Below are 15580 nucleotides of genomic sequence, written 5' to 3' on the forward strand. Positions count from 1 at the left end.
AACGTTGTACCATGAAAAACTCAACACAAGAATTATCAGACGAAGAAGATTAATAAGATATAATAAGACTGAAGGTTTACTAAATTATATGTATACATAAGACATTCATAAAGTTTGTTCCTTTGCCTACTTAAAGGAGAAAATGTAGTAAAACACATTTATTAATCTTATCTACATATAAATTCTGCGAAGTTACACATTTTTCCTGACAAGATCTGTCAGATATAGTAATTATAAAAATAGACACATTGTCTTTTAAAAAATGTTAATAAGATATTATTACAAATTTATAAAATTTATGAACAGTTTATTAAGTTTAATTTTAATTTTGTTAAAAGACAAGTGTGTTGGTTTTTACAATAATTATATCTTAATTAGATCTAATAATTAGATCTTTCATCATTGGGAAAAATGTGTAACTCTACAGGATTCAAAGGTAAAAAAAAGCTAATAAATGTACACATTTTCAATCACTTCATTTTTTACTTTATAACCAAAGTTACAAACTTTATGAACATTTTACGTAAATGAAGTTATATGTATTTAAAATTTATATAATTTTGTTAATTTTATTTAAAATTTTTATTTCAAGTTGAAATAACTTTTATTTTATTAAAGTTTATTTTAGTTTTTTATTTATTTATTTTCTGTTATTTTGATAAACAGCGTGACAAAGCTGTATCAAGCTCTGCAAGAGAGGAAAGCTACATTTACTTATTGAGTTCTTTTAGTTGAAAAAAGCTGCATTTATTTATTGAGTTTTTTTAATTGGGAAAAGCTGCATTTACTTATCGAGTTTTTTTTTACATAATAAAGCAGCATTATTTACTTGCAGTCAAGCGTACAAAACGTGATTGAAAATCAAAACTGTCATTTCTTGTTCAATTTACATTTTTTTGTTAATTATCGATAAAAAATCATAATAAAATATATATTTGCATTATGCAGTTATATTTCTCTATTTGTATGAAAAATAGGCGTATATGACAATAAAAGACTGATGTATGGATAAATTTTTAACAAAATTGTTTTATTTGTTGTCTTACATATTACATAAGAATTTATTTTATAAAATTTAATATCAAACTTTAATAATTTTTAATTAAAATGAGCTGAATAGAAGATATATAATCGTAATATTCATAATTATTAATAAATGAAATATATTTGTGTAATCGTTATGGTTATAATCGTTATAATCTTGAAACTATAATTGTACATTGTTTCCTAATTTTTATAACTAAAAAAACATAAATATTTGAAAGCACTTTGATAGTTTTGTACATTAAATACATATCATACATATTTTTAATTGAACGACACAGATTGATACAATGCAGTATGTGATATGTCGACGTTGACAACGACACGATATCGATATTTAAAAAAATAATAAACATAATATTTAAATATTAATATTAGAACATAATATTTAAACAAATTTATTTGGATACTCTTATTCAAATCATCGTTGAAACAGTTGTCTACATAATTCGTCTCTGAGATCGCGACCATGTCGATCATCATCCGGATCTTCATTTCTATCTGCTGCTGGGACATTATGTAACAATACCTGCGCATTTATATCAGCATGGTTGTCGACTTCAGGTTCTTCCATGTGTTGCAAATCATCCAAGTCAGCCAAATTGTGAAGAACGCAGCAAGCGAAGATGAATTTGACGATAAATTGCATATTCCTCAACTTGAGGAAATATAACTGTCTGAAACGTTGTTTCAGTATTCCAAATCCATGCTCAACTGAAATTCTGCATTGACTGTGTATACGATTAAAATTTCTTTGGGCCTGTGTCAAATGTCCATTATCCCGATATGGAGTAATTAATTGGAGAAGGCATGGATATGCAGCATCTCCAAGAAGTATGCTTCCATCTAAAATAAAAGCATGTATATTTAAAATTAACAGCTAAGGCTAAGGCTGCTTTTTGATATTCATTCTGCTAGTTGAAAATCTATATTTTATATTATGTACTACAGATTTATAATACTGGCAGTAAATATCAAAACGTAGCCTATGAAAACATTTACAGTGAAGTATATATTTTAATCATAAATCTTACAGATATGGCAATGCATAGTCAACCACATCTACATACACAGAAATATTGAAAAATGTTTCTTTTTTTAATCTCCTCCGGACTTTCGAATACAGAAACTGTTGACGCATGTCATAAATTTGTATAATCAATAGACTCTTATATTAATCGCTCGTATATCAACGGAAAGGTTTGATCGTTCGAACCGACACACGACAACATTATCGACCTTGTTCACCATCCCATGTGATAAGAGTCACGCTGTCACGTGTACATTTTATTTACTCCTATTCTTTCGTCGCTCCGATTCGCCGAAACAAACATCCGATCCCGAGAAAGAGAGGATTCCGTGACGAAAACTCGGAACGCTCCCGAAAACCGAGAATCAGATCTCTGCGAATCGTGCTATCGATCAGCTGCAAATACAAGTAAACATATGTTCGTTGCTGTAATCACTTTCCTCTCGGAGCGAGCCTTCACGAGGCTGTACAAGTCGATCAACAATAATTTGAATTAGAGCGACGCCGTCGCGCCTACTGATATCGACAACAGAAACTATAGATAATTACCAGTTCATATCTACAAAATATCTACGATTTTAACCGAATTGAATAAGAAATATAAAAATATTTGATTAAAATACAGTAATTAATTATGAATGTAATAAGTTCATACTTCCACAAAATATTGGCAAATCTTCTGGGCTTTATGACCACGACCTTTAGTCGTACGCACTAGTAACGGACCCGCGTAATCGACGCCGGTATGATTAAAGGCGCGTGAAGTCGGGTTCACGCGGAAATCCGGCAGGTCGCCCATAAGCTGTTCGGGCACGCGTGCATTCTCCCGTGTGCACACAATACATTGGTAGAGGACGGTACGCACAGTGGCGCGAGCGCGAATTAGCCAATACTGTTGTCGCAAGAGCGTGAGTGTGAGTTGCGGACCGGCGTGTAGGGCCGCAACATGAATCTGTTTGATAAGGAGGTGGACCAATGGATGTGATTTTAAAATTAGCGGATGTTTAGCGTCATCTGACAGGCTTGCGTGCTTTAATCGGCCTCGAACGCGTAACAAGCTGTCTCTGTCTATGTAAGGAGAAAGCGAAGCTAATGGACTAGTTTTTGAGACGCAACGTAGTTGTTTTAGGCGAGCTATGTCGTCAGCAAATAGATTGAGTTGAATCCGTCGAATACAAAAATTATGAGCGGCGACCAGCTCATCGGACCGGAGAGCATGCGGGTGCGAGTGAGAGGCATCGCATTGTGTTTTCGTCTGGGTACGAGCGTTGCGAACGTTATATCACGCATTTTTTGACGCTTTGTTTCAGGATCCTTTTGGTACTGATCACGCACCATCTGAAGTTTTGTTTCAGGATCCTTATGGTACTGATCACGCACCATCTGACGTTTTGTTTCAGAATCTTTATGGTACTGATCACGCATCATCTGACGTTTTGTTTCAGGATCCTTATGGTACTGATCACGCACCATCTGACGTTTTGTTTCAGGATCCTTATGGTACACCATCTGACGTTTTGTTTCAGGATCCTTATGGTACTGATCACGCACTATCTGACGTTTTGTTTCAGGATCCTTATGGTACTGATCATGCATTATCTGACGTTTTGTTTCAGGATCCTTATGGTACTGATCACGCATTATCTGACGTTTTGTTGCAGGATTCATAAAATATTTTTCTTTGTGAGAAAAAGCATCTTTTTCGATTTGTTTCGAACGCTGTTCCTCAGTTTCCTTACTACGTGCAAGTCTTTTTCTCAGTGCATCCCTCTCTCGTCTTTTCAATGTCTCCAACGGCAGTAGCGTTAATGGAGCAATTGAATCATAGAGGTACGGAAAATGAGTTATTGTTTGTTTTTCAAACATTGCGGACAAATGAGGTCTTAGCAACGATTGATTATACGTCACGATGCAAGGATTTACGCCAAACAGAATAGATGTAACAATCGCAATTGCCATAGGACCACAATTATAACCGTCACCTTGCGACTGAACTTTAGGAAAGAAAAACTATTAGATTGTTTTGACAATCTTGAAAGGGAAATAATCTGTCCACAAAAATTCGAATTTCTCCATTCAAATTATGTATATTTGCATTACGACTACCTTCATGAGAATCATATATAATAATAGATTTTGCATCGTAATGGCAAGCAACCCAATGTCCACCACCAAAATCACTGTGCAGTATTTGCAAATGCTTCTTCTTTGAATTATTCAGTGGAACAATCTGATCGGGAAATATTGTCAACCATACAGGTCGAGGTGCATAATCAGAATTGCTCTCGAGTAGCGCATGGAAACTGTCTATCATCGTTTCCGTCAACCATTCTTTGAAAGCCAAAATATTCTTTTCCTTATTGCCATAATGGAACTTGTGACACTGATGATCCATTTTCAGTTGTTTGGGACAGTTTTAGTTATAGATATACGGCGTTTGGGGCAGCCTTCTAGTGATGCAAGTATCAAATAAGATTTTTCTAATTAGACGCCTAGAGCAGGCGAAAGGTCTGAGATATTGCAGACTAAAATGCTACAAAAGCGAATACTGTTAATTTGGATGTGTAATAGACCCAAAACAAAAATACTTTTTCTAATTGTATAGGCGCCACGGGCAAGCCAAAAATCTGCGCTATTACAGACGAAAACGCTATAATAGCGAATAATTTTAGTTTGGATACGTAATAGGCCGAACAAAATTAATTTTTGTAATTGGATGCAGGCGTCTAGGGCAAGCCAAAATTCAGCGCTATTAGCAGCCGATGTTCTAATTCAGCGCTTATGGCAGCTTTTATACAGCGCCTGAGCAGCCGATTAATTTTTTTTTATTTTTCCGGATCTGTAAAATAAAAAAGTTATATAAATACATTATAAATTATTTTAATAAACATATGCAAAGATTCAAAATTATTACACTAATTAAACAATACTTCAGAAACTGCAGTTAAAAAGAAATGAAATTACATCTGTTCATTTTTCTTTTGTATAGTACTTGTAATTCACGTAATCACATTGACACGTTTTCAAAATTAGTATTTATTATTATATTGTAAATATAAATCATCATTGCAGAGACTTATAAAATTTGTCTTAAAATTAAAATCATAATCGAAAAATTGAAGTAAATTATTTTTTTTTATAAATAGAAATATTCTTATTTTAACGAATGTACGGGATGGAGATGTTGAGAGCTGCTCTTGCAGCAATTAGCGCTATTGTACTCTGCTCCACAAATTCCGCCATCAGACCCTAGGATATAGTTTAGGAGAAAAGCTATAGGGAATCCTACGAAGAGTAGGCAGAAGGTGCCGCAGGTGACCGCAGAGACAAACGCAAAAGGTCAGGGCCGGTGCACCTGACGAGTAGAGAGGATTACAGCGCCACAATGCAGGCTAGCCGCACCTTTGTGTAAGTACAGAGTGGAGGAATATATGCGCGAGTGGGAGAGTTTCGTGTATGTGCCATCGGCCTCGAGTGCTGAGAAGAGGGAGACAAACAAAATTTACTTATGAAAATAGGTTATTTCTGTACAACAAGATTGATAAATACAGGATTATTACAGTACTACAGATTAAACAAGAATTTTTAAGAGGCATTGATGATTTATTGATAATAAAACTTCCTACGACATTTAAATAAACTTGTTAAATATGCAAGACGAAAAAATGTTTCAAACAAACACCATAGGATTTGAAGAAAGACAGATGATGCTGATATTCATTTGACCTTGCAGAGATCTTGAAAATTCCTGTTAACGTTAACCCACTAAACATGAAATATACATGCAATGTTTCAAATTGTTTCATTTAGATTTCAAATGATACATTTATTTGTTTTTGATATAATTCATAAATGTTACAATTGAAATATTTCATCATAGTATATATTAAAAATATTTCAAATGAAATATCTCAATTGATATATATTTAAAACATTCCAAAGTTATCGTTTTAGGTATATTTACAAAATAATAGTAAAATAAATATTTATGTACACGATTAGATAATCGCTTACATAATTTGGAAAATGGCAATCACGTATTACATTCAAATTGTGTTTATTTATTATAAATAAATTATTAGAGAGAAATATTGAAAAATATTGAATAACATAATTAGAATACGTTGTATATAAATATTTATATAAATGGTCTTGTTTTAAAATTGTATTATTATTTAAATGCTTAGAATGTATATATTTTGTTATTATATATTTATTTATATATTTATATTTTTTTATATTGAAAAGATTCATTTTTCTTTTCCTTTTTTTAAATTAATAAATTTTATTAAATATTTGTTTGCCAATTAAACAAAAATGTAATCGTAGCAATTACTTTTCAAAATATTATTTTCTTGTGTGTGAATAGTTTCATATAATATCTGGATTGCAAATATATATTGTTAATAATAATAGTTTTGTTGCATATCTATTATGCATATAATTTGGAAATAATATAATTTAATAATTAAAAATTGCAAACAGAATAATATATTCACATATTTATATTTATTATATTATATCTGCACATATTCATATTGATGAGATAATTGTTTATTATATAAAATCATGTGCGTGATAATTAAATATTTTCTATGCAATCAAATTAATAAGGAATATAATGATTTAACATGATTATATTCTAAATCTGTTGGTGAAAACGTTACGTGCAACAAATATATACAATTTAAGTTATTAAAATTTTATTATTTTTGTAAAATATCATTGACTTTGTAGAATACTTGAAAATATTACAATTCTATTTCTTAATAATAAATTAATTAAATTTAATAAAGGAAATAAAACATTTTATCGTGTTCTGATATTGTATTGGACTTATTAACCATAGCGTGTAATTAAATATTATAGGTCTACGCTTATTGTGATAAAGCTCTTTGATTGTTAATTGACTGAAATATAACCTAAGAGCTTTGGACATTCACATTCCACAGTAATCAAAGAGTTAGGATTATCAATTCTTTAAGGTAACGTATTGATAGTTTGTTCATTACTTATCATAATGCAAATACAATTTGACTTATCACTTTATAATTATTAAAAATCGTTTTAGAGAGAATCTTATGTAACAAGCTTTTTTTGGTTTTCTTCGGAATTTTTTATAATGAACTCATAAATGTTTTGTATATGTATAAAAAATTTCATTTTAAAAAAGGTTAAAAAAAGTTGTTAAGTCCGCGTCAAAACTATATCTCCCAAATCTTACAGAATCTTAAACATATCTGAAAAATAATGTATTTAAAATATATAATGACATCAAAAAAATTGCAATAACAAAATATAAACATTAAAGACTTGCGTGCGACAAAAAAAAATTAATTTAAAACCTAACATACATATATTATATAACATACATATATATACATATATGTACATGAGGTAGTGAGACACTGGTATGTGATTATTTATAATAAATAAACGTTATCTGAATGTAAGTATAAAAGATTGTGAAATAGTTACATGTTTGAACACATAAACGCTATCTAGCTATCCAAAAAAAAAGTGTATTAACCCACACACACACAAACACACACACGCGCGCACGACGCACGCACGCACGCACGCACGCACGCACGTTATACATTCTCTTTATAATGATCAGAATAAAAATTCAGCACATGATCCACATTCTCTCAAAACCATGAAATATGACACATTTTTCATACATAATTTCCAATATTTTTAAACTAATAATGTAACAATAATTTTTGGTTATCACTAGTCTAGGTTTCATCACAGTAATAATTTTAAAATATGATATTTAGTATTAAGGCAGACATCTATAAACTTGGCAAAAATAATCTTATTTATTTTGTCTCCTTCGACAGCGCACTGCTGATTTCACCTAAAACATATGAGAGCTAGTACAGTGACTTTGCACCCATATTTTCTAATTGGATTCCGATTAACTTCTTACAATAATTTTTATTTAATCAGTTTGTAATTTCTGTAACATGTATGTTACGAAAATTGTATGTTACTTTGCACTTATTATTATATTAATTTTTAAATATAATAACTTTTTATAATTTTTCTTATGATTAGCATAAAATACAATTTATAAATATATAATTTTAAGATGATTGATATAAAGATAAAAAAACACTGATGTATACCTAATTATATATTAAATAATGCAGAACATTACACAAAAACATTTTTAAAACTATTATATATATAGTAATGAATATTTCAGATTTTTATACGATAATTTGAATAAATATACAAACAAAAATAAAATAATATCAATTGTGTGTATGTGTGTGTTAAATGAAGACGAGTAATTAAGTCATAGAGTCAAATGATCGATTATTTATCAATTTGTGCATATTGAATATCATCCAACTATCCTCTTGAAAAAATAATAGTTTTGATTTTCTGCTGAATTTGCGCATACCATGGAATATAAAACAATCGTAAAATCGGGATATGTTTCTGTATATAAGTAATAGTGTAACAATCAATCTTCTAATTCTTAATATTTTCTATGGACCATCGGGGAAGGAAAAAAATGTTTCGTACACGGATGACTATAATCTCGTTATTATTTTTATGAGAGGACCCGACTTCTACCGTCACTTACGGCACCGCCGCTGCCCCATTCTTGGCCTTGCGAGTCTTACGGCAATTAGCCGAGGACGAAGGCTCACAGTTTCCGCTCGCGGTACCGGTTCTATTACAGCAAACGTACGTCGACGACTGTACTTTCGGCGCCGACGACCTTGAAACTGCCAAACAAACACGAGATCAGTTAATTTCGTTGCTATCTCAAGGCTGTTTTCGTTTGCGTAAGTGGGCGAGCAATTGCCCTACGCTCCTTGAAGATCTCGATCCTTCCGACCATGGACTCGCAACCAACAAAGATTTGCACGATCACGATTCCATTAAAATTCTCGGAGTTACCTGGAAACCGGAACACGATATCTTCACCTTTCAAGTTTCGAATTTAATAACAGTCGCGAAAACTAAGCGCGGAATATTATCAGTCATCGCGCAACTCTTCGACCCACTCGGGTGGGTAGCTCCCGTTATCGTAACCGCGAAAATTTTCCTGCAGCATCTCTGGTTGACGAAGTCTGATTGGGATGACGAGCTTCCCGCCCAGATGTTGCGCGAATGGGAAACATTTCAATTGACGTTGCCTCTCCTTGAGCAGTTAACTATTCCGCGCTGGACGCAGTATCATCCGAACAACAGAATTGAATTACACGGATTCGCAGACGCCTCCACGCGAGCGTATGCGGCAGCGCTTTACCTCCGTGTCATTTCGGGCGACGGTTGCATTACCAATACTCTGATCCTCGCTAAGTCTAAAGTTGCGCCGCTCAAAACCATTAGCGTCCCGCGTTTGGAGCTTTGCGCTGCGCTCCTACTAGCACAACTCATAGATTTCGCTCGTTCTGCTCTTCACCTTCCCGATATCGATTATTGGTGTTGGAGCGATTCCATGGTCGTCCTCGCTTGGATACGTCAAAGTCCCTCGCGGTGGAAGACGTTTGTCGCGAATAGAGTCTCAAAAATGCAACAGCTTCTTCCCAATGGAAAATGGAATCACGTGCCCACGCACGACAACCCCGCAGATTGCGCATCTCGCGGTACCGACCCTGCCTCTCTTATTAATCACCAACTTTGGTGGCACGGCCCACCATGGTTATCACATTCGTCCGATCAATGGCCAGTCATATCCGACATCCCGGCAACGCATAGTGAATTACGCGATTCAAAAGCTTGCGCGACATGCTCGGTAAACCATTGGGAGCTTGAATCCCGATTTTCCTCGTGGCCAAAATTACTGCGCGTCACCGCGTATATCCTTCGTTTCGTTCGCAACGCTCGTACCCAGACGAAAACACAATGCGATGCCTCTCACTCGCACCCGCATGCTCTCCGGTCCGATGAGCTGGTCGCCGCTCATAATTTTTGGATTCGACGGATTCAACTCAATCTATTTGCTGACGACATAGCTCGCCTAAAACAACTACGTTGCGTCTCAAAAACTAGTCCATTAGCTTCGCTTTCTCCTTACATAGACAGAGACAGCTTGTTACGCGTTCGAGGCCGATTAAAGCACGCAAGCCTGTCAGATGACGCTAAACATCCGCTAATTTTAAAATCACATCCATTGGTCCACCTCCTTATCAAACAGATTCATGTTGCGGCCCTACACGCCGGTCCGCAACTCACACTCACGCTCCTGCGACAACAGTATTGGCTAATTCGCGCTCGCGCCACTGTGCGTACCGTCCTCTACCAATGTATTGTGTGCACACGGGAGAATGCACGCGTGCCCGAACAGCTTATGGGCGACCTGCCGGATTTCCGCGTGAACCCGACTTCACGCGCCTTTAATCATACCGGCGTCGATTACGCGGGTCCGTTACTAGTGCGTACGACTAAAGGTCGTGGTCATAAAGCCCAGAAGATTTGCCAATATTTTGTGGAAGTATGAACTTATTACATTCATAATTAATTACTGTATTTTAATCAAATATTTTTATATTTCTTATTCAATTCGGTTAAAATCGTAGATATTTTGTAGATATGAACTGGTAATTATCTATAGTTTCTGTTGTCGATATCAGTAGGCGCGACGGCGTCGCTCTAATTCAAATTATTGTTGATCGACTGGTGGCTTGTACAGCCTCGTGAAGGCTCGCTCCGAGAGGAAAGTGATTACAGCAACGAACATATGTTTACTTGTATTTGCAGCTGATCGATAGCACGGTTCGCAGAGATCTGATTCTCGGTTTTTGGGAGCGTTCCGAGTTTTCGTCACGGAATCCCCTCTTTCTCGGGATCGGATGTTTGTTTCGGCGAATCGGAGCGACGAAAGAATAGGAGTAAATAAAATGTACACGTGACAGCGTGACTCTTATCACATGGGATGGTGAACAAGGTCGATAATGTTGTCGTGTGTCGGTTCGAACGATCGAACCTTTCCGTTGATATACGAGCGATTAATATAAGAGTCTATTGATTATACAAATTTATGATATGCGTCAACATACCGTCCGCCTCGAATGTGATTGACATTCGATATGAATACAATATTTGCGGTCAATGAAATTTAACGTAAATTTACAATATTCAATCGGACAGTTACAATCCAATGCCGCCCACCATGGCGGAATGATGTTCGCTATCATTGTTGATGTCGACCGGAAGAAAACAAAGTTTTGTAATGGGGCGCTTGAACTCGGATTCAGCCGTTTTAACAGTAACGACTCGAACGAGCCGATCGCTGCCTGGATGGCATTTAACTATACGCCCAAGCTTCCATCGACTTGGAGGGGCAAGTGGATCGCGAAGTAAGACTAATCTACCGGGTGTGGCTAGAGTTTGTACAGAACGCCATTTAGGGCGTTGTTGTAAGGTATTCAAATACGTATCTTTCCATGCCTTCCAGACGCGTTCGCTTAATTGCTGCACTAGTTGCCAGCGAGATAAACGATTTTCGGCGAGTTCGAGTAAGCTCGGCTCCGGGATCGAGCTTAAGGATGCGCCGATCAAAAAATGACCCGGAGTCAGAGCGGTATAATCGTCTAAAGCGTCGGACACGGAAGCGATGGGACGAGAATTTAAGAAAAGTTCGATACGGCATAGTAATGTGGTTATCTCTTCGAACGTTAAGGTGTGCGTTCCAATAGCGCGTTTAATGTGATGTTTCACAGAGCGTACGGCAGCCTCCCATAGGCCTCCGAAATGCGGCGCAGCGGGAGGTATGAAATGCCATGCAGTATTTTCTTGAGCTATGTAATTTTGAAATGCTGGATCACGCGTGGCTGCATGGAAGGAGGCCGTAAGCTCTTGATCGGCACCTTGAAACGTGGTACCGTGATCGGAGTACATTGCATGCGGAATGCCACGACGTGCGGTAAAACGATGATACGCGGCAAGGAACGACGCGGTAGTATAATCCGATACTGCGTCTAGGTGCAGTGCTTTCGTGGTCATGCATACAAAAATTGCGAGGTAAGCTTTTTGGGCTTTATGACCACGACCTTTAGTCGTACGCACTAGTAACGGACCCGCGTAATCGACGCCGGTATGATTAAAGGCGCGTGAAGTCGGGTTCACGCGGAAATCCGGCAGGTCGCCCATAAGCTGTTCGGGCACGCGTGCATTCTCCCGTGTGCACACAATACATTGGTAGAGGACGGTACGCTCAGTGGCGCGAGCGCGAATTAGCCAATACTGTTGTCGCAGGAGCGTGAGTGTGAGTTGCGGACCGGCGTGTAGGGCCGCAACATGAATCTGTTTGATAAGGAGGTGGACCAATGGATGTGATTTTAAAATTAGCGGATGTTTAGCGTCATCTGACAGGCTTGCGTGCTTTAATCGGCCTCGAACGCGTAACAAGCTGTCTCTGTCTATGTAAGGAGAAAGCGAAGCTAATGGACTAGTTTTTGAGACGCAACGTAGTTGTTTTAGGCGAGCTATGTCGTCAGCAAATAGATTGAGTTGAATCCGTCGAATCCAAAAATTATGAGCGGCGACCAGCTCATCGGACCGGAGAGCATGCGGGTGCGAGTGAGAGGCATCGCATTGTGTTTTCGTCTGGGTACGAGCGTTGCGAACGTTATATCACGCATTTTTTGACGCTTTGTTTCAGGATCCTTTTGGTACTGATCACGCACCATCTGAAGTTTTGTTTCAGGATCCTTATGGTACTGATCACGCATCATCTGACGTTTTGTTTCAGGATCCTTATGGTACTGATCACGCATCATCTGACGTTTTGTTTCAGGATCCTTATGGTACTGATCACGCACCATCTGACGTTTTGTTTCAGGATCCTTATGGTACTGATCACGCACCATCTGACGTTTTGTTTCAGGATCCTTATGGTACTGATCATGCATTATCTGACGTTTTGTTTCAGGATCCTTATGGTACTGATCACGCATTATCTGACGTTTTGTTTCAGGATCCTTATGGTACTGATCACGCATTATCTGACGTTTTGTTGCAGGATTCATAAAATATTTTTCTTTGTGAGAAAAAGCATCTTTTTCGATTCGTTTCGAACGCTGTTCCTCAGTTTCCTTACTACGTGCAAGTCTTTTTCTCAGTGCATCCCTCTCTCGTCTTTTCAATGTCTCCAACGGCAGTAGCGTTAATGGAGCAATTGAATCATAGAGGTACGGAAAATGAGTTATTGTTTGTTTTTCAAACATTGCGGACAAATGAGGTCTTAGCAACGATTGATTATACGTCACGATGCAAGGATTTACGCCAAACAGAATAGATGTAACAATCGCAATTGCCATAGGACCACAATTATAACCGTCACCTTGCGACTGAACTTTAGGAAAAACTATTAGATTGTTTTGACAATCATGAAAGGGAAATAATCTGTCCACAAAAATTCGAATTTCTCCATTCAAATTATGTATATTTGCATTACGACTACCTTCATGAGAATCATATATAATAATAGATTTTGCATCGTAATGGCAAGCAACCCAATGTCCACCACCAAAATCACTGTGCAGTATTTGCAAATGCTTCTTCTTTGAAATATTCAGTGGAACAATCTGATCGGGAAATATTGTCAACCATACAGGTCGAGGTGCATAATCAGAATTGCTCTCGAGTAGCGCATGGAAACTGTCTATCATCGTTTCCGTCAACCATTCTTTGAAAGCCAAAATATTCTTTTCCTTATTGCCATAATGGAACTTGTGACACTGATGATCCATTTTCAGTTGTTTGGGACAGTTTTAGTTATAGATATACGGCGTTTGGGGCAGCCTTCTAGTGATGCAAGTATCAAATAAGATTTTTCTAATTAGACGCCTAGAGCAGGCGAAAGGTCTGAGATATTGCAGACTAAAATGCTACAAAAGCGAATACTGTTAATTTGGATGTGTAATAGACCCAAAACAAAAATACTTTTTCTAATTGTATAGGCGCCACGGGCAAGCCAAAAATCTGCGCTATTACAGACGAAAACGCTATAATAGCGAATAATTTTAGTTTGGATACGTAATAGGCCGAACAAAATTAATTTTTGTAATTGGATGCAGGCGTCTAGGGCAAGCCAAAATTCAGCGCTATTAGCAGCCGATGTTCTAATTCAGCGCTTATGGCAGCTTTTATACAGCGCCTGAGCAGCCGATTAATTTTTTTTTATTTTTCCGGATCTGTAAAATAAAAAAGTTATATAAATACATTATAAATTATTTTAATAAACATATGCAAAGATTCAAAATTATTACACTAATTAAACAATACTTCAGAAACTGCAGTTAAAAAGAAATGAAATTACATCTGTTCATTTTTCTTTTGTATAGTACTTGTAATTCACGTAATCACATTGACACGTCAAAATAGTATTTATTTATTATTATTGTAAATAAATCATCATTGCAGTAGACCTAAAATTTCTTAAAATTAAAAATCATAATCGAAAATTTGAAGTAAATCTAATTTTTTTTATAAATAGAAATATTCTATTTTTTTTTAATTTATCGATTCTTCACTATATATTTGATTCAATAATCTTACCTCAAGATTTTTATGCACAAAATGATGAATACCAATCGAAGTTAAATGCCTATCTTTGTTTTCCCTTTAAACTAAACAACTTTTGTCTGAAATTTTCCTATATACTTTCGAGATATTTAATAAGTACAAAATTTACTTATGAAATAGGTATTTCTGTACAAACAAGATTTATAAATACAGGATTTACTTACAGATTAAACAAGAATTTTTAAGAGGCATTGATGATTTATTGATAATAAAACTTCCTACGACATTTAAATAAACTTGTTAAATATGCAAGACGAAAAAATGTTTCAAACAAACACCATAGGATTTGAAGAAAGACAGATGATGCTGATATTCATTTGACCTTGCAGAGATCTTGAAAATTCCTGTTAACGTTAACCCACTAAACATGAAATATACATGCAATGTTTCAAATTGTTTCATTTAGATTTCAAATGATACATTTTACGTATTTGTTTTTGATATAATTCATAAATGTTACAATTGAAATATTTCATCATAGTATATATTAAAAATATTTCAAATGAAATATCTCAATTGATATATATTTAAAACATTCCAAAGTTATCGTTTTAGGTATATTTACAAAATAATAGTAAAATAAATATTTATGTACACGATTAGATAATCGCTTACATAATTTGGAAAATGGCAATCACGTATTACATTCAAATTGTGTTTATTTATTATAAATAAATTATTAGAGAGAAATATTGAAAAATATTGAATAACATAATTAGAATACGTTGTATATAAATATTTATATAAATGGTCTTGTTTTAAAATTGTATTATTATTTAAATGCTTAGAATGTATATATTTTGTTATTATATATTTATTTATATATTTATATTTTTTTTATATTGAAAAGATTCATTTTTCTTTTTCCTTTTTTTAAATTAATAAATTTTATTAAATATTTGTTTGCCAATTAAACAAAAATGTAATCGTACACCAGCAATTACTTTTCAA

General features: G+C 35.2%; 2 protein-coding genes across 2 annotated transcripts; one reads left to right on the top strand and one right to left on the bottom strand.

Moving 5' to 3' along the window:
• The first annotated feature begins 5249 nt into the window (after window positions 1-5249).
• LOC146724187 (uncharacterized) lies at window positions 5250-10541 on the top strand. Its single transcript, XM_085480341.1, has 2 exons — window positions 5250-5291; window positions 8652-10541. Exons 1-2 carry the CDS (start codon window positions 5250-5252, stop codon window positions 10539-10541), a joined length of 1932 nt encoding a protein of 643 aa, XP_085336467.1.
• A 650-nt stretch (window positions 10542-11191) lies between these two features.
• LOC146724188 (uncharacterized) lies at window positions 11192-13794 on the bottom strand. Its single transcript, XM_085480342.1, has 2 exons — window positions 13558-13794; window positions 11192-12649 (listed from the first exon to the last, which is right to left on the bottom strand). The coding sequence occupies exons 1-2, from the start codon at window positions 13792-13794 to the stop codon at window positions 11192-11194; spliced, it is 1695 nt and encodes a 564-aa protein (XP_085336468.1).
• Between the last annotated feature and the right edge of the window lie 1786 nt (window positions 13795-15580).

Source organism: Nylanderia fulva, unplaced genomic scaffold (genome assembly GCF_048542155.1).
Source record: "Nylanderia fulva isolate GAGA-0341 unplaced genomic scaffold, ASM4854215v1 Scaffold144, whole genome shotgun sequence".
NCBI lineage: Eukaryota > Metazoa > Arthropoda > Insecta > Hymenoptera > Formicidae > Nylanderia > Nylanderia fulva.

What these genes read in the sequence shown, in the direction of transcription:
- LOC146724188 (XM_085480342.1), bottom strand. Translation starts at nt 13,794, where the DNA reads ATGGATCATCAGTGTCACAAGTTCCATTATGGCAATAAGGAAAAGAAT. An exon ending in ATTTTGGTGGTGGACATTGG is followed by an intron (nt 12,650 to 13,557) that starts GTTGCTTGCCAT and finishes GCTCGTACCCAG; the next exon opens with ACGAAAACACAATGCGATGC.
- LOC146724187 (XM_085480341.1), top strand. Translation starts at nt 5,250, where the DNA reads ATGGAGATGTTGAGAGCTGCTCTTGCAGCAATTAGCGCTATT. An exon ending in TTGCAGCAATTAGCGCTATT is followed by an intron (nt 5,292 to 8,651) that starts GTACTCTGCTCC and finishes TTTTTATGAGAG; the next exon opens with GACCCGACTTCTACCGTCAC.